The sequence below is a fragment of the Procambarus clarkii genome, chromosome 32, assembly GCF_040958095.1.
Source record: "Procambarus clarkii isolate CNS0578487 chromosome 32, FALCON_Pclarkii_2.0, whole genome shotgun sequence".
In the NCBI taxonomy this organism is placed as follows: domain Eukaryota; kingdom Metazoa; phylum Arthropoda; class Malacostraca; order Decapoda; family Cambaridae; genus Procambarus; species Procambarus clarkii.
The window spans coordinates 32,434,047-32,453,319 of NC_091181.1; the positions used below are offsets into that span (position 1 = coordinate 32,434,047).

Genomic DNA, 19,273 nt, shown 5'->3' on the forward strand with positions numbered 1-19,273 from the left:
CTTCCAAGGATAGTCTTAAAAGACAACTTAGTCTAAGTGAATTAAAACTTAGAACTAGATCTGAATAAATGGATGAATGTAAGTAATGTATTCTCAATAGCCACGCTTCTTTGGGTTTGGAGGGCATTACGAAGGACAGCATCAAGACGGAAATCTTTATTAATAAACAACTCCAGTTCTCAGAATATCAGGATGACAAAGGATAACTAACCATAATTCCATAGAAGACATCCTCGCAGGCACATGACAGTTCGAAATAGAGATGACATGGTCAGGAGATCAAAAAGGATAAGAAGACTGAATCCTGGGTAGTAACTGTAATAATCGTCGAGATATTTTATTTATTTACATACAAGAAGGTACATTAGGTTTGTGAGAGTACATAACATTGGGGTTCTTACATTTTTGTTGTAAATTTTTACATAAGATACAAAAATATATAATTGTGGGTTTTTATCCTTTATTATGATGTCTATGAAGACATTACCATTACTTAATAATAATAGTAAATAATAATTATAATAATAATGCACACAGAAATCACATTAACATGAAGTATCAAAGTGAAAATCAGTAGAAATCGTGAGTTCTCGAACCTGCACACTGGATACTCCAAAGTACTCACCTAAAACCACTGAACAAAAGATATGCTAAAGTAATGCAACCCAGGATTCAACTGAATCCTCTAGGGTTCATTGATTTAAGTTGTGTGCTTGGGAGAACCCAGTGTGCAGGTTCAAATCATCATCATGTTCCTACTTATTGTCTTAGAAATCACATTGTGATGTATTAATTTGTGTATCTGAAAAAGAAGCATTTGGGATAGAACTCCTATACCACAGCTAGAGTGTATGTGGGTAAAGCATGAAACCCTAACTTGTTTTCAATAGAAGCCTCATGACTCTTAGAGGATTCAGTTGAATTCCAGGTTGCATTACTTTTAGCATGTTGTGGTTCAATGGTTTAAGGCATGTGTTTGGGAGTACCCAGTGTACAAATTGGAGTCGTCCTCATGGCACCTACTAATTTTCTCAATAATAATAATAAATAATAATAATAATAATAATAGTTTTTATTTACATAAAAGAACATTTGAAAAATGTTGCAAAAGTTTTAAGTTCTACCAGATCTTGAATAGAATTGAGTAAGTGTAAAAAACCAGCATTGATTATAATGAAACGCTAGTTTTTGGGTGAGCTCCGGAGGCTCCCTGAAGCTATCATACTAATTACGTGCCATACTAGGAAGTCATCATTTGCAGAGTTATTTTTGCCTATCTAGAACCACTAGCCAGAACCTGGCTCCCTCAGAGAGGAGTAGAGAGCGATGGACCATGAACACTTAACATTTAAAGTGTCATTTTTGTCTTCATCCAGGGAAGCACTCAGAGAGGTAGGCAAATCAAAACAGACTACTGCATGGTTGAGAAAAATGAGACCAGAGCCCTCAAAATGTCAAAAGAACTTCCCAACAATAACACAACCAAAACTTTGTCAAACCAGCCTCCCCCCCCCCCTCACTAGTTAGCCCCACTTTGGTGGGGGGGGGGGAGAAAATTGGCCCAGGTCAGCCAGGCTGACACTGGTCAGTGTTGAAATGATGAAAAGTTGCCGACCTTAAGGAGGGAGGGTGTTGGGGAGCCTCCGAGGTTCACCCAGAAACTGGCATTTCATTACATTAAATGCTTGTTTTCCGAGGGGAGCCCCATCGGCTCACTGAAGCTAACTACCAACAGAGAAAGGAAACATTGGGACTGTTACCAGGGAGCCGGAAGCACCATAGTTATCAATTCGAAAGCTGCATCTGCCTAATAACTCCCCCAATTCCAGGACAAGACAAAGCCCTAGCAAGGAAGCCCCCCCTGGCGGGAGTGTTTCCTGAACGTGCAAGAGTAGTACAGTACAGTACGTACTTACAGAGTGCAGAGGGAAGATAACCCTGAGCACATGCAGCTCCAGTACAATAAACTCCTGGCTTACACACACTCTCCTGTAATAACAGCACAAAATGCTAAAACCCCACTCGAAATGGGAGATTGAAGCCAGAATAACCACCAGGCACAGACATCAGTCAAGAACTGACCAACGTCATCTCAGCTGACCCGGGCAGGCTCCCCCCTATGAGGGGGGGGGGGGGAGGTGGAGCTAACTAGTGGGGGGGAGGCTGGTTTGACAATGTTTTGGTTGTTTTAGTGTTGGGGAAGTTCTTTGGACATTTTGAGGTCTCATTTTTCTTAAGCATGCAGTAGTCTGTTTTAATTTGCCTACCTTTCTGAGTGCTTCCCTGGATGATGGCAAAGATGATACACTTTAAATGTAAAGTGTTCATGGGCCATCACTCCCTATGCCTCCTTGAGGGTGGGGGGCCAGGTTCTGGCTCGTGGTCCCTGGTAGAAAAAACAAAACAAAAAAACTACAAATGATGACTCCCTAGTATGGCACTTAATTAGTAAGATAGCTTCAGGGAGCCGACAGGGCTCCCCTCATAAAAACATGTAAATGAATAAGTCAGGTGGTAAATGTTTGTATTCCTTATCAAACTTGAAATTCGAGTAAACATATTACAATAATAAGAAATGCACAGTGATTATAATATTTAATTTTTTATAAAGCTCATTATCTTCATTATCTCTAATGACACAATGTTTTAAAAAATACAGTATTAAACAAATTGACACTTCTCAATTTTAAATGAGCTGTCATGGTCCTATGATAAAGAACATACAGCATTTGTAATGCCCAAATGTATAGTCCACAAAATACAATGTATAGCAAAATAAAGAAAAATGTACATAATTGGCTTCTATACAGAAACCTAAATACCAAGGCAGTCCAAAAAATAAAAAAGAATAAAAACAGTAGGATAATTTATTTCTCAAGATGCAATACATGATTACATATAAGATCTAGAAATGTTTACAAGACATAATACTGTACTATTATCTGCCTGTTGATACACCAACCAACCACACACCTTTATCCAGACAAACATGCTGTTAGTCAATACTGTATACATAACCAATATAAGGTTAAGATATAAATACAGTAATTGAGGAAAAAAACAATGATTTCCCCCTTCCTAGAATTTTAAATAATTTTCAAAACTTCTGAATGCTAAAATGGGACAATGTTCCACAGAATAGTCACAACACAATACTGTACTGTACTGTACTTTCTTACAAAACATTATGTTTCTGTGAATAGCATCTATAACATACTGCATAAAATTTAAGTAAATTATATGCCCATATAACAATATAAAATACACTACAGTATGTTGGGAACCAGGCACATAACATTATACAGTATATATAGTATACATTATTTTACAATATTTATGTAGGCCTCTTAAATATACTGTATATATAATGCATTGTATGTAATATATAATGTATTGCAAAGATATAGCATTTATATATATAGTAACGTAAAGTGTGCATGTACAGTATTTTCAGGCTGACAAGATGCATATTTTTGGTCCACCACCAACTGAATATATCGTATTTACATGCACAAAACCTTGTTAACCCCTACAAAACCACTTGAAAATTACTTTCAATAAATGATGAAACATACTCTAAAAAAATATTTGTTTTCCACAAAATCTATATACAGAACAGTACAGTATCCTTATGAAGGTAGACGAGTCTCAAATATTCCGGCATATACAATATATATAATAATGTACAGTGTTTCTATATAATAATGTCAAGTACAGTGTGTACTCTATGTACAGGTATATAACAATGTAGCAAAGGGGCAGCTGTTGTGGACAAATACCAAAAATGTTGTTGTGGAGAAATTCCAGAAATACAGGATTTTCTAATGTCATGTGAAAGTAAATTGAAATGCTTTGACTCTCCAGAGTCAAATGGCAAGTTAGCATCTTATTGAATGTAATAAAAAGCCAATTTCTGGGTGAACCCCAGTGCCTCCCTGAAGCCACTATATATACTGATATGGTACCATCTACTAGGTTAAACTCAACTGTGGAGTTTTATAGGTCTACTGGGAACCAGTACCAGAACATGAGGACCCCTTCCCCCCTTTCCCTTCCTCACAGAGACGGTGACATTTATTTTCGTCACCACTGGGAAAGGCAATCAGAAAGTCAGCAAGTCAAAACAAACCACTGCTGGCTTCAATAGAGACCACAGCCTCAAAACCCCCCAACAAACTCCTCCAATTATATAAACAAATTACTGAATTCTCTCAGAACTAGCACAAGCGCGTTTGCCTCACCTCACCCAGTCGTTTGGGGAGAGGGGAGGAGGTAGTCTACCATCATCCAGTATCTCCACCCTCATTTCTAGGACAGATGTAGACACCCCCAACAACCTGGAATGGAGGCAAGGGGGGATCAGGGAGCCACTGGGGCTCACCCATACAATACATGTTTCATTATATTTAGCCCAGTTTTTCAGGAAGGAGAGCCCTTGTGTCTCCCTGAAGCTAACTACCCATGGAGAAGGAAAACATACGGGAATCCCGCCATGGAAAAGAAAGCCCTGAAGGATTCAAGACGAAGAGAAGACACTTGACAAAGAGACACGATCCAAAATCACACAAGGGTGCCGGGGCCAAGGAACATAAACAAGATACCAGGCTGAATATCAGCCCAGGACATGTTTGTAAACCTCACTGACAGAGCGGCATACTACCTAACATTATGGGTAAAAGTGAAGACCACAGGATGGCTAGACTTAACACTGCGGGTGATCTTATAAAAATGAGCTTTGGTACATGTGGCCAAGATAAGAGGATCAACTCACAAGGCATCCACCAAGGTATAATCAATGGCATGAAGGTAGCGGCACACAGCCATCACGGAACACAGTACATGACGCACCCCCGGCCACACTAACCAAGCATCAATGACCACAGGACTCCTGTGGAAGCCAACCAATTAGTTCAATGCCAGAAAAGGAACCAGCTGATAAAAACAAAAAGCCCTACCTGCAAAAGAAAGCATGAAGCTCCCCAAATTGACAACTGGAAGCACTGGAGCCAAAAACAAAGACTTAAGGAAACAATCATGGACCAAAGGGGACATTGTAATTCAAGAAGAAAAGAGAAATGCAAGAACAAGGTCCAGAGATCAAGCAGCCTCAAGGCAATGCATGAGTAGGCTGGTGGTGGAACAATGCGTGAGACAGCTTGTGAAACGAAGCCAAGTCAGCATCAAACTTGAATGCAAGATGCAGCAGCTCTGCCAGTGTCACACGATACAAGGTGACAATATGAAATGGCATGAGATGCCAATCAAGAAAAAGCCAAGAAAGAATGAAGAGCAACACACACACTGAAACTGTTGACAGTAGCAAAAGAAGTGGCAAAAGGAGCACCACGAAACCTCATACTTCCACCAAGAAGAGGAACAAAAGTGGGACACCATCAAAGATGACACCTGCTCACCATAAAGATAGGGATAAATATGCATAAAAAATGCAAGATGCAAAGAGCAGAGGACATGGAACAGCAAAGTACACACTAGGCTGAACTTCTGTTGCAGGCAGAGCTGCAGAAAAATGCCCAGGTTCGTACATCGAGCAAGCAGCACCTAAAACCAAGGCTGAGCCGGCCACTCAGGAGCCAGAATGACCACCCTTCCCTTGGAGGATTCCAACCTGGCCAGGACCCAGAACAGTTGTACTGGAGGGGAAAAGGTACAGGAACCCCCACCTTGACCACTCAAGTCGAAAAGCATGCACCGTAAGGACCTCGGAATTGGGGAACGGAGCCGCACATAAGGCACTGAGAAATTCGATCCACACTGCAGCGCACGCCACATGGTCACAAATTCCCAAATCGTACTGTGAACCCAACAAAGAAGACCAACAATCCTGACCAGCTTGGTGAGCACTGGTCACAAAATCCCAGCCCAGAGCCGAGGCATCCGTGAAGACGTCGAATGAGGGTTGAAGAAGGCACCAGGGAAACAAACCCTGAAAACCCCAAAGAGGAAGCTAGAGACACAGCACCCAGTGAAACGGCAATGGAGCCCACACCCAACAGTCATGGTGGCAGCAAAATGGGTTGCCCTGGAGAAACCAGAATAGCTGCTGAAGCCAAACCTTGCTCAGAGGAAAAAGTAGGCAGGTAAAGTTCAGACTCTTGCACAACCATGTGAGCCACCGCTGAATCACCCAGGGCCAACTCAACATCAACAGATGGACATTGCAGCCGGGTCAAGGCCACCAGAGGCAAGAAAAGCAACACTAATATAGTCCCAAGTGAGGCTCAGCAAAGTCCGAACCCAAGAGGAACCAACTGGAATTTCCGCCTGTTCACCAGTAACTGGTGACCTGGTGAGCTGGGAAAGAACCAGATTCCTGCTTAGCAGACATGCGAACCAGCTGGGACACCCCTGGTGTCCCATCCACACCAGCCAGTTGTCAAGGTAGGAATAAACACGAACCCCCAATAAAGGACAACTCAAGCCAAGCATGTGGACATATGTGGAGTCAGATTGAGGCCAAACTGGAGAACAAATAAGCAGCAAGCCTGCTACTTCAACACAAAACCTAATCAATCCTCGAACCCTGAATGTACAGGAACGTGCCAATACGTAAATACGTCTGACGTGCCAATAAATCCAGGAAAGTCATCCAAGCACCGTCCTCAGGAATGAGACAAACTTGGGACAAAGTGGTCATCCGGAAGGACCATCCATTATTTCACAATACAATATTACTAATACTAATAAACCATGGTACTAACACCATGGTTTATTTACCTGTACAATTTTTAGCTCACAACACAGAAATCTCAATGACATGATATGTAAATGAGAAAATCATTTGGAGAAATGCAGTGCTTTGATCCAGCATTCTAGTGATTTCCAGATGTTTGCTTTAACTCACTCACCAACGACAGGATAAAAGCTATTCACCCCAGAACTCGACTGAGTCCTCTGGAAGAGTCTCGAGGCCACAACCAGGCTTTATGAATAGCCAGCCTACACTCTGGCCAGTACGTAATGATGCTCTCCACTACACTCCCCTTCTTCAGAACACAAAGAAATAACAATGGCATGATATATAAATGAAAAAATCATTTAGAGCAATACAAAGATTTGAAGCAGCGTTACAGTGACTCCCAGACACTTGCCTTAAGCGTCTGGGTATTACTAGAATACTGGTTCAAATTCCCAAATGGCTTCAAATGATTTTCTCAAATTTTAGCAATTCATTTGTCATTTTTACTTGTATATATGCACCAATTTAATGTAACCTCAGTATATAGTTATTTTTCATAAAACAGTAGTTGAATGCTCTAACTTCATCAAGAGTTATATTCCAATTACTCATTGTACCAATGGATTGAATGTCACTGCAGAACTTCACTAAGTGCTCAATGGCCATACCAGTAAATTTATCTAATACAATATTGCACCTTGTATCATCCTGTGCAGAAATTGTAATATCTCTTAGTCTTCTCATTAAGGGAGCAATTCTTCCAACAAAATCATCATCTAATTCAATATTACAATTATCACCTTTTTTAAGTGCCACAAATGTCAGAGTTTGAATCTTAGGACTGCCCTTGATACATTTGTACAAAGCCGCTGCATCAACACTACGGATGTCAAAAAACTGCAGAGTATGAAGTTTGGAAAAATTTGGTATCTGACTGTTACTCTTTTCATATGGAGCCGGGGCAATTTTCATTATAGCTTTTGCATACTCTGGAAATGATTTCAGTGCACCAAGTGATTTACAAGGTTCATATTCCTTTTTATTTTTAACGTCCATTCTAACCACAGGTGGAACTGAAATTCTTTCTAGCTGTTCTTTGTTAATCTGGTCTTCACTAAGATCCAGGGCTTGCATTCTCAGTGCTAGGCAAGTTAATGTCAAGTATTCTAGTGATCTACAATTCTCTGCAATATCACACATGTTTGAAATTGATAGCTCATGTGTTAATTCTAAATCAAGAGTGTGAAGATTTTTCATATATGGTAATATATCATTACACGTGTAGCTGCGATAATCATAAGGAGTTAGAGTAAGATGTTTCATATTAGGGAAAATTTCAAGTGTCACTGGAGGCATGAAAACATTGAGATCAATATTTACGTCCATTACAAATGGCAAGCGAACATGCATCAACCTTTTGGGAGAAACACCAATTAAACTATGCCCTCCAGTTTTACCATTAAATTTCTTGAGTTTCAGCATGATAGGAGGATACTCCATTTCATTGATTTTGCATAGAACATAGAACAGACACACTCCAGTAACTTCCTCCATGTCTGGAGCATACATCAGTAGTTGTTGTACGTCATCCAACAGTATATCTTCTTCAAGTTTTTCCCACCTCACATCTGGAAGTAATAGTGTTTTGAGGTACTTACAACCTTTTGGGGATGCTATAAATCTATTCGGAATTTCTGTACGTTGTTTCCCATACAAGCTACGTACTGCATGAACAAACTCCGCTTCTTCATAGTTTCTCCTCCCATTCTTATCTACTGCAGTTACATATCCACCCGCGCTTTTTTCTATTACACAATATCTTTGCAAATTAAAAAGATTACCACTTATATCTAAATGCCACAGGTTAGGGCAATATGTACTAATAAACCACAATAACTCTCCATAAGCCAAATTCTGTAAACTTAAACTAGTAAGATTTAACAAATTGTGTCTGATATCATGTGAAAATCGAAAACATTTCCATTTCTTTGCATCCATTTCCTTAACAAATACAGTATCGTTATAATTATCATGTTTCAAAAGATACTCAGCAATGACCTTAAAGAATGCATTTGTGACAGGACTAATATTCACAGATGAAACACAAGGAAACAGCATGCTTTTCATCAGAAATCTAACTGCTACTCGCACTCTTGGAACAAATGACCATCTTTCATCTACGTAGTATTTAATCTGTTCTTCATCATATACAATGATCTTTGTAATTGAAGCAAGTGCCTGGTTGAACATCTCATTTAAAAATGCCGCAGGCAGGTGCTGGAGGTACTCACGCAATATCTCGGCGTAGTCATCACGTTTCTTTTCTAATGCATCTGACCTTTGTAAATTAACAGCTAATGATAACTTAGAGACTTTTCTACTATTAGCAGAAGACAAAATACCAGCATGTATTCCATAAATTTCTTGTCTGGCTAGCTCCTGCATTTCTTCGTTTGGCATTTCTGAAACGTAATCTGTAGAGAGTGCCAAGTGGGAAGCTTTATCAACCATTGTGTTTATATTTTTGCACAGAGCTTCCAATGATAATTTCAGCAAGCACACCGGTGAATTTAAAGCTGGCATCTGTGAAATGAAGTTAGGAAAAATAAATTCTTGGAAATATACAACAAAAAGATTTCCCCAATAATTATTTAGTTTAGTATCAATATTGCACCTACTCATGTTCTTTTTAACTTACATGGGATGAACAGGTATACATCTTTTAACTTCATGCATTAAAATTGCAAGTACTGTACTGTATGGTTTCAGGCATGTTGTGTGCTAGCTGTGTTTGAAGATCATGTACTGAATTTGCTGGAAGTAGTTACTGCTGGTTTGTTTTCTGACAACACTAATAATAATACTGTTGTTAAAATTGGTGATAGGCAAGTGTAGAAAATACAGAAAATTTACAGTGAAATGAAGTAATGCACTGAAAGCAACTACTTTATAATTACTTAAGTGTAATTACCTAAGTGTAGTTACAAGATGAGAGCTACGCTTGTGGTGTCCCATCTATGAATGACCATAGAGGAAAAACAAAGTCTCTATGGAAACATTCTTAGCGAGACAAACAAGCAATGAGCCACAACCAGGTCCTAGTGGTTTGCAGGGAAAACACAGGAGAGAGTACTCCAAACAAGTCATCACTGCCTGATGTTATAATGGAAAGGGGCTCCCCTTCCAAACACTAACACCTCTCCTCCTCCTCCTCCCCCACCCCCCTCCTCTCCATCTTCCATATGCCAACAGGTCATCAATAAAGGCAAGCTATAACTTGTGCATACTATAGTACAAAATATTTATGTTTATTATGTATGAAATGTATTTTGAAGTTAATATTTTTGGGAGTGTGAAATGGATTAATTCAATTTACATTATTTCGTATGGAAAAATTAGTTGTGGGTTACGAGCTGTCTCTGGGAACGGATTAAATTCGTAAACGAAGGTACCACTGTATTCTATAAGAACAAATTGTTTTTCTGAGAGGGTTGCCTCAGTGGCTCCCTGTAGTTACTGCCAGGATAGTTCCCCACATATCACAAAAAGGTCTTTGCAAGACATTAAAAAAAAAAAACATTGGAAACCACAGGCCAAAACCTAGTCCACTCAAAGAGGCACAAGGAGCAGGGGATGCAAGATCACCCTACAGGTGCCAGACCTGGGAGCTTCCAGTCTGCTCAGGCTCAATCCATCAGTCATTCACCTGGTGCGACCCTGTTTGCACATGTTCTTTATGTCGCCTTTGGTCCCAGTATTCCAGAGAAGTGCTGGCTATATTTGGACTTTTGCAGGGGCCACTTGCTTGTGTTTTTTCCTGCTTTAGCGTACAGCTCCATATGCATGTTTATATGCTCCTCCTTGTTGTGTTGACCTTGAACAAATGTTCAACTCAAGCTACATGAGCTTAAGGGTTAGCTTTCCTAGGTGCTTGCTGGTGTTGCCTCTACCTGCCAGAGTTACTCTCCCTGGTGAGGTGAGGGTGTCTATACCTGAGAGGCCAGACTCCTGTGGAGGATGCCTTCCTGTGAGTGGGTTTTTAACTCCTCTGCAAGGCTCTGGGGTGGGGCAGTCAGGGTTCTTTTGTTGAGGGCAAGTGAGGGTTCATGTCATATCTCTCTGCAATGTGCTGTTTACACACTTCCCAGCTGTCCTTGTACCTGAAGGCGTGTTCAATGTTTGCAGGCGGGCAACCCCTGCAATTGGTGTCGCAGCTTTGTTTTCATCATCTGGAGCTGGAAAAAACCCAAAGGGTTTCTGGTGTGGCTCAACTATGATTCAGTTCACCTAAAATGCTCTTGCTGTGTGCAAGATTGAAAGCCGTTCAGTGCATCAGTTTTGTTTAATGTCAATGGTCATTCTTTTTACCTCTTGACATGCCACCTGTTAGGTGGATAATAGTTATCACCCTGTGTCATTATTGGGTGTGTTTCAAAAACCAGGAACTCGAACTCAGAGAACTGGGAAACAAACTAACCTTGGCGTACAGTTACAGACTGGTTGGGAGCCCAAACCTACCAGTCAAGGTAGATGTTGCCTGGTACAAAACCATCCAGGATGAACTGCCTCAGGAAAAACCAGCATTAAATGTAATGAAACACCAATTTCTAGTTGAGTGCTCCAGAAGCACTCAACTGATCACTGATAGTGTACCAACTACTAGGTTGCACAACACAAGATAACTATTTAAATAAGTGAACACATCTTCCCTTCCCCCTCACATAAATTATCGCAACTCCAGCTACAAACAAAACTTAATTTACTACATAAATCCAAGTATGTAACCTCACAATGAGGGCTTTGTATAGTACGTATTACTTTACATGCTTCATTAACCAGATATTTTTGGTAAACAAGTTAATATGCAGGAGACAAAGTAAAAGAATGAATCTTGTTTAATTTAAGTTTTGAAATTATGGAATCAAAACATCATTATATTCTCAGCATTTCATCCAATCAATTATCTTTGCATGTAAACATACATACACACACACAACTAGGCAAGTTACACAAACACTCACACAATTAGGCAATTTACATATACTCACACAACTAGGCAAGTTACATACACATACTCACACACACAACTAGTTAAGTTATACATACACACACACAAATAGGCAATTTACACACACACACAAGACAAGTTATACATGCAACTAGGCAAATTACACATACAATTCACTGTTCGCTTTTCAGGTTCTTAAAAATTATTTTAAATACCTTATTTTGCAATTATTACTGTACTAATACCATAGTTTATTTACATCTACAAGTTTTAGCACATAACACAAAGAAACCACAATGCATTATATATCAATGAGAAAATCATTTAGAGCAATACAAAGATTTGAAGCAGCGTTACAGTGACTCCCAGACACTTGCCTTAAGCGTCTGGGTGTTACTAGAATACTGGTTCAAATTCCCAAATTGCTCCAAATGATTTTCTCAAATTTTAGCAATTCATTTGTCATGTTTACTTGTATATATGCACCAATTCAATGTAACCTCAGTATATAGTTATTTTTCATAAAACAGTAGTTTAGTGCTCTAACTTCATCAAGAGTTATATTCCAATTACTCATTGTACCAATGGATTGAATGTCACTGCAGAACTTCACTAAGTGCTCAATGGCCATACCAGTAAATTTATCTAATACAATATTGCACCTTGTATCATCCTGTGCAGAAATTGTAATATCTCTTAGTCTTCTCATTAAGGGAGCAATTCTTCCAACAAAATCATCATCTAATTCAATATTACAATTATCACCTTTTTTAAGTGCCACAAATGTCAGAGTTTGAATCTTAGGACTGCCCTTGATACATTTGTACAAAGCCGCTGCATCAACACTACGGATGTCAAAAAACTGCAGAGTATGAAGTTTGGAAAAATTTGGTATCTGACTGTTACTCTTTTCATATGGAGCCGGGGCAATTTTCATTATAGCTTTTGCATACTCTGGAAATGATTTCAGTGCACCAAGTGATTTACAAGGTTCATATTCCTTTTTATTTTTAACATCCATTCTAACCACAGGTGGAGATGAAATTCTTTCTAGCTGTTCTTTGTTAATCTGGTCTTCACTAAGATCCAGGGCTTGCATTCTCAGTGCTAGACAAGTTAATGTCAAGTATTCTAGTGATCTACAATTCTCTGCAATATCACACATGTTTGAAATTGATAGCTCATGTGTTAATTCTAAATCAAGAGTGTGAAGATTTTTCATATATGGTAATATATCATTACATGTATAGCTGCGATAATCATAAGGAGTTAGAGTAAGATGTTTCATATTAGGGAAAATTTCAAGTGTCACTGGAGGCATGAAAACATTGAGATCAATATTTACGTCCATTATAAATGGCAAGCGAACTTGCCTCAACCGTGCGGGAGAAACACCAATTAAACTATGCCCTCCAGTTTTACCATCAAATTTCTTGAGTTTCAGCATGATAGGAGGATACTCCATTTCATTGATTTTGCATAAAACATAGAACAGACACACTCCAGTAACCTCCTCCATGTCTGGAGCATACATCAGTAGTTGTTGTACGTCATCCAACAGTATATCTTCTTCAAGTTTTTCCCACCTCACATCTGGAAGTAACAGTGTTTTGAGGTACTTACAACCACCTGGGCAGCCATCATATTTATCCGAAGTTTGTGAAATACGTTGATTCCCATACAAGTTACCTACTGAATGAACAAACTCCGCTTCTTCATAGTTTCTCCTTCCATTCTTATCTACTGCAGTTACATATCCACCTGCACTTTTTTCTATTACACAATATCTTTGCAAATTAAAAAGATTACCACTTATATCTAAATGCCACAGGTTAGGACAATAACTGCTAATAAGCCACAATAACTCCCCATCAGCCAAATTCTGTAAACTTAAGGTAGTAAGATTTAACAAACTGTTTTTATTGGCAGTAATTCCCCCTGCAAATATATTCCTTTTCTTTCCCTCCATTTCTTTAACAAATACAGTATCTTTATAATTATCATGTTTCATAAGATACTCAGCAAGGACCAAAAAGAATGCATTTGTGACAGGACTAATATTCAAAGTTGAAACGTAAGGAAACAGCATGCTTTTCAAAAGAAAATGAAATGCCACTCGCACTCTTGGAGCAAATGACCATCTTTCATCTATAAAGTTTTCTATCTGTTCTTCATCATATACAATGATCTTTGCAATATTAGCCAGTACTTTGTTGAACACTTCATTTAAAAATGCTGCAGGCAGGTGCTGGAGGTACTCGCATAGTTTCTGTGAAAAGTCACCCCGCTTCTGTATTAATGTCTTCACCCTTTTTAGATTAAGGGCTGCCCTACAGGGATTTCTAGGCACAGCAGTAGATAAAGTACCAGCATATAATTCATCAATTTGTTTTTTGGCTAGCACCTGGATTTCTTCCTCTGCCACTTCTAAAACATCATCTGTAGATTCTGTCAAGTGGGTAGCTTTAGCAACCATTGTGTTTATATTTTTACACAGAGCTTCCAATGATAATTTCAGCAAGCGCACCGGTGAATTTAAAGCTGGCATCTGTGAAATGAAGTCAGGAAAAAATAAATTCTTGGAAATATACAATAAAAAGACTTTCCAAAAAATTATTTAGTTTAGTATCAATAATGCACCTACTCGTGTTCTTTTTAACTTACATGGGATGAACAGGTATACATCTTTTAACTACATGCATTAAAATTGCAAGTACTGTACTGTATTGTTTCAGGCATGATTTTGCTAGCAGTGTTTGAAGATGATGTACTGAATTTGCTGGAAGTAGTTACTGCTGGTTTCTTTTCTGACAATAATAATAATAATACAGTACTGTTGTTAAAATTGGTGATAGGCAAGTGTAGAAAATACAGAAAATTTACAGTGAAATGAAGTAATGCACTGAAACCAACTACTTTATGTTAAATATGCAGTGTTTAACAATCCCTACTTGTTCTCATAAAAACATGAAAATGCTCATTGCACCAGCCCAACCTATTAAGAGATGAGTACATCTCACTGACTACTTCACTCAGTTGTTTACAAGTTTGACCCAATTTAAGTAGTGTATAGGATAATTTTAGTTGCACACTTTCCATGAATTTTTAATTTTTGGACATATTGTTTCCTAGGTTCCAGTGTATTATTTTCATACAAGAACTTTAGACTGCAATGCTTTATCAAAGCATTACGGTACATGCAAATTCATTATTCTACAAGAATTTTTTTTTCTGAGAGGATTCTCTCGGTGGCCCACAAGGTCATGAAAAATTTCTTTAATATTTTGCCACCCATCTATTTAGAAGCAATTCTGCAGTTGGAAAGCTCAGCATAGACTTCTCTTGCACAGTGTTCTTTAAATGGTCCTCAGGTGACAGTTTTCTGTTCTTAAACCACCTTACCTTGAGGTTACCTTGAGGTGCTTCCGGGGCTTAGCGTCCCCGCGGCCCGGTCGTCGACCAGGCCTCCTGGTTGCTGGACTGATCAACCACCCTGTTGGACGCGGCTGCTCTCAGCCTGACGTATGAGTCACAGCCTGGTTGATCAGGTATCCTTTGGAGGTGCTTATCCAGTTCTCTCTTGAACACTGTGACCACCCCTATGTCACTTTCTTTGTCAGAATTCTTTAAGTCTTTTTCACAATTTGTAGGTTGTTTGTGGCCTATTATCTGCTATTCCACACTCCATAACATGACATTTATTCACGTTAAATTCCATTTGCCAGGTGTTGCCCCATATTATTATTTTGTGTAGGTTTTCTTGAAGGGCATGACAATCATCCGAGTTTCTTGGCTTCCCTAGTATCTTAGCATCATCAGCAAACATGTTCATATAATTCTGTATTCCTTCTGGTAGATTGTTTATGTAGACAATGAATATTAAATCCCTAAACATGCTAAACATACACTCATTCCACACATTCTCTTGTGCTAATTACACACAAAACCTTACTCCTTGATTCTGTTATAGAACCCATGGGCTCCACACCAGAAACAAATTCCTATTTAATATTTAAAGAGTGCGACTTAACCAAACTAGAAATGTTCTGCAAGTCAAGGGACCCAGAATGTGGAATGACCTTCCCAATCATGTCAAAGGCTATACCTCTCTCAACCAGTTTTAAGATAAAAACCAAGTACTACCTAATAAATTCCATGTGATCCACCTTACCCCCTAAATGTCAACCCATGTCTTGCTATTTTCAAACAATACTGTTTGTTGACCAACTTATATAACTGCTGTTTTCCACCATGTAATTTTCTTTCCCCTCCATTTTTTTTTAAATTCAATGTATGCTTTGATCTCAATTAGTATCATGTTCTAGTCTAAGTGTTTTTTCCCCACACCTTGCCCGAAATGCTGTGATTATTAGTGGCTTTAGGCATTGTATGTACTAGCTCTATCTATAAATCCAACATTATGTTTGTTAACTCACATTGTATGTATTTACTTTACCTGAATAAACATTTGATTTGGTTCTAATCCCAATGTGAAACTTCTTTGATAGATGTAATAGAACCCTAGAACAACACACTAGAATTAAATATATATTTTGTAGCAAAGTTTGTTAACTCACATTGTATGTATTTACTTTACCTGAATAAACATTTGATTTGGTTCTAATCCCAATGTGAAACTTCTTTGATAGATGTAATAGAACCCTAGAACATGTGAACTAGAATTAAATATATATTTTGTAGCAACAATATAAAGATGTAATATACTTGCTCCAAACTCTCATTAGTGTCAATGCAGATAATTAGAAGTACCTGTTAATTCCATATAACTGATCCCAAAGAATTCCAAGCATACCAAAGACACTGAAGCAAGCTGCTAACTGTTGGTCAATTTAGCAAAGTCAGAAGAAGCTTGCAATACAAGACCTCAACAGCAAATCATCATTATTCTAACTCGAACAGTGGTTCAGTACAGACGATTGAGAGATACCACAAATCTTCAATGTCATCGACATTCACGAGCAACAACGTAACACTCATCGATTCTAATTCCTTCTCTCACGAGATGCTGCAGCCTCGTTAGAGAGCAGACAGACAAATTCTGCCCTCACTCTAGCAACAGCTTTTGTCCCACATTTGAGCCCTCTACTCCTGGCCTCACTCAAGGTTTCTTGACCTATGCTCCGGGCCTCATCTTACCTATCATGACACATTTCATCAACAATTGACTGCTGTAACCAAGATTATATTAATCATAAAAACCCACTAAGCACTTTGTGTCTTAACACCTAAACACGTATACATAAATTAATGGTACACTCATATTCTTTGAGTCATAGTAATTCTGTGCAAACACTCCATGCTAATAAAAGAACCCAGGTTATGGAACTTGCTCCCTAATGAATTAAAACATTATCCAACCTATACTTTATTAAAAAGTAAAACCAAAAAGTACATAATTTTATCCTCATAGTTCCCACCTTTTGCTACCCACTCACCCACTTTAGTACTTAATTAAGACATGAAACTTCATCAGTAAAATCTATTCTATCAATTTGTAATGTAGTTATTATGTTGAACTCAAATTATGTTACAATGTACCTATTATTACATTTTTTGGCGAGCTTAAGAACCTGCCCGAAATGCCATGCATGTTATTGGCTTTGCACTCAATCTGCCATGCAGGTAGGCTGGGTTAGGTCTTTCTGGGATATATTAAGTAAGTTTTAAAATCATTCAATGAACCATCTGGGGTATCTCAAACACACAACAGCTTGCCAACAGACATTTAAAAAACTCAGCCTACTTAGAACCCTCTGACCTCCTTAATCCACAGTGGCTTGGGATTTTGGACGCAACGCATTCGCAATCCTTGCTCATGTAAAGACTTCATAACTCACCCTCACGAAATACTGCAATATAAGTGAGGCGTGTCCATGTGTATTTAAACGGGTGAAGCCGGAGTCACCGGCCAGATCCATTAGTTTGAAATTACTTTAATTTGATCACTAATTTGAGGACAATTAAGACTATGTGGGCCTGACGGGGTCTGACGGGGGGGCCTGACAGCTGAGAGGACAGCGCTTCGGATTCGTAGTCCTGAGGTTCCAAGTTCAATCCCTGGTGGAGGCTGAAACAAATGGGCAGTTTCTTTCACACTGATGCCCCTGTTACCTAGCAGTAAATAGGTACCTGGGAGTTAGACAGCCGCTATGGATTGCTTCCTGGGGATGTGTAACAAAAAGGAGGCCTGGTCGAGGACCGGGCCGCGGGGACGCTAACCCCCGAAATACCTCAAGATAAGATGTGTACTAATAATGTAAACTGCTGGGGTCTGCTCCTAGACCCAATGTGTGACAGTTGTAACCTCTCAACCACCGCTCACACGATGGGGCCCATAATAAACTTAATTAACCTAAAACTTGGCTGAGCAAAGTTTACTGGTAACTCACGTTGTGTGACAGGGTGAGACAAGCAGCCGTATACGTGTGACAGGGTGAGACAAGCAGCCGTATACGTGTGACAGGGTGAGACAAGGAGCCGTAGACGTGGGGCAGAGTGAGACAAGCCTCGTCAGCACCCTATTATCTACGTCTCAGACCCTGTTGGAATATAACCAGTCTGTCAATCGGGTCAACCCAAGTGTTGCGTTTCCATGCGTTTCCAAAAGGGTCGCCCATGTTGGAATCGGTGAACGCCCTAGTAATATTGTTGAAAACATCTTAATAACTTATTAAACCAAAGGTCTTTTTATGTCAGAAAAACGGCAGAAACTAGATCTATATATGAAAACTCTTTCAGGACAGAATGTTTTGCAAAATAATTTGTATGTCAAACATGTTCATGTTTTGTAAACATGGTTTTATTCATCCCCCTTAATGAATGCCAGTATACTCCAAAAGCAAATGGAGTAGTTACAAAAAAAGTTAAGTTTTATTAAGTGTATCCAGCATAATCTTAAATTTCAGCACTGGAAAGAACAATTAGGCTCAAAATGCCCATAACTTTGAACTATTGTCACTGTAATGTTCATAGCATTACTACTACTTTTAAAAACTATGCAATTGTGGCTAGTTTGATCACTGGTGTAATCAGAATTAATAATATTTGGTTCATAAACATGTGCATACTAGGAACAGTAATTATCAAATGAAGGTGTCTCAGACCCTGTTGGAATATAACCAGTCTGTCAATCGGGTCAACCCAAGTGTTGTGTTTCCATGTGTTTCCAAAAGGGTCGCCCATGTTGGAATCGGTGAACGCCCTAGTAATATTGTTGAAAACATCTTAATAACTTATTAAACCAAAGGTCTTTTTATGTCAGTAGAACGGCAGAAACTAGATCTATATATGAAAACTCTTTCAGGACAAAATTTAAAGTAAAACTAGATTAAAGTAAGATTGTTTCTATCTTTCTAGAGACGTATAAAAATCTTACGTTTATTAACGATTCTGCGTGAAACAAGCATTGTTCTGAGATGAATATTGCGGATTTCCGGCTCTACGACGGATGAAAAATGCAACTTTTATACAACTACAAATATCTTTAGTTTTACTTTAAATTTTGTCCTGAAAGAGTTTTCATATATAGATCCAGTTTCTGCCGTTCT

The 19,273-nt window shown here is 38.8% G+C and overlaps 1 protein-coding gene across 2 annotated transcripts; it reads right to left on the minus strand.

Moving 5' to 3' along the window:
* Window positions 1–304: 304 nt before the first annotated feature.
* On the minus strand, window positions 305–19,155 carry LOC123759378 (uncharacterized). 2 transcript variants are annotated; one of them, XM_069335179.1, is made up of 2 exons: window positions 18,116–19,136; window positions 305–9,280 (listed from the first exon to the last, which is right to left on the minus strand). In XM_069335179.1, exon 2 carries the CDS (start codon window positions 9,278–9,280, stop codon window positions 7,223–7,225), a length of 2,058 nt encoding a protein of 685 aa, XP_069191280.1. In that variant the 5' UTR covers window positions 18,116–19,136; the 3' UTR covers window positions 305–7,222. The 2 variants fall into 2 exon arrangements, with proteins under 2 accessions (XP_069191280.1, XP_045600301.1); XM_045744345.2 differs by lacking the exon at window positions 305–9,280 and adding an exon at window positions 9,488–14,253 and having other exon boundaries at window positions 18,116–19,155.
* Between the last annotated feature and the right edge of the window lie 118 nt (window positions 19,156–19,273).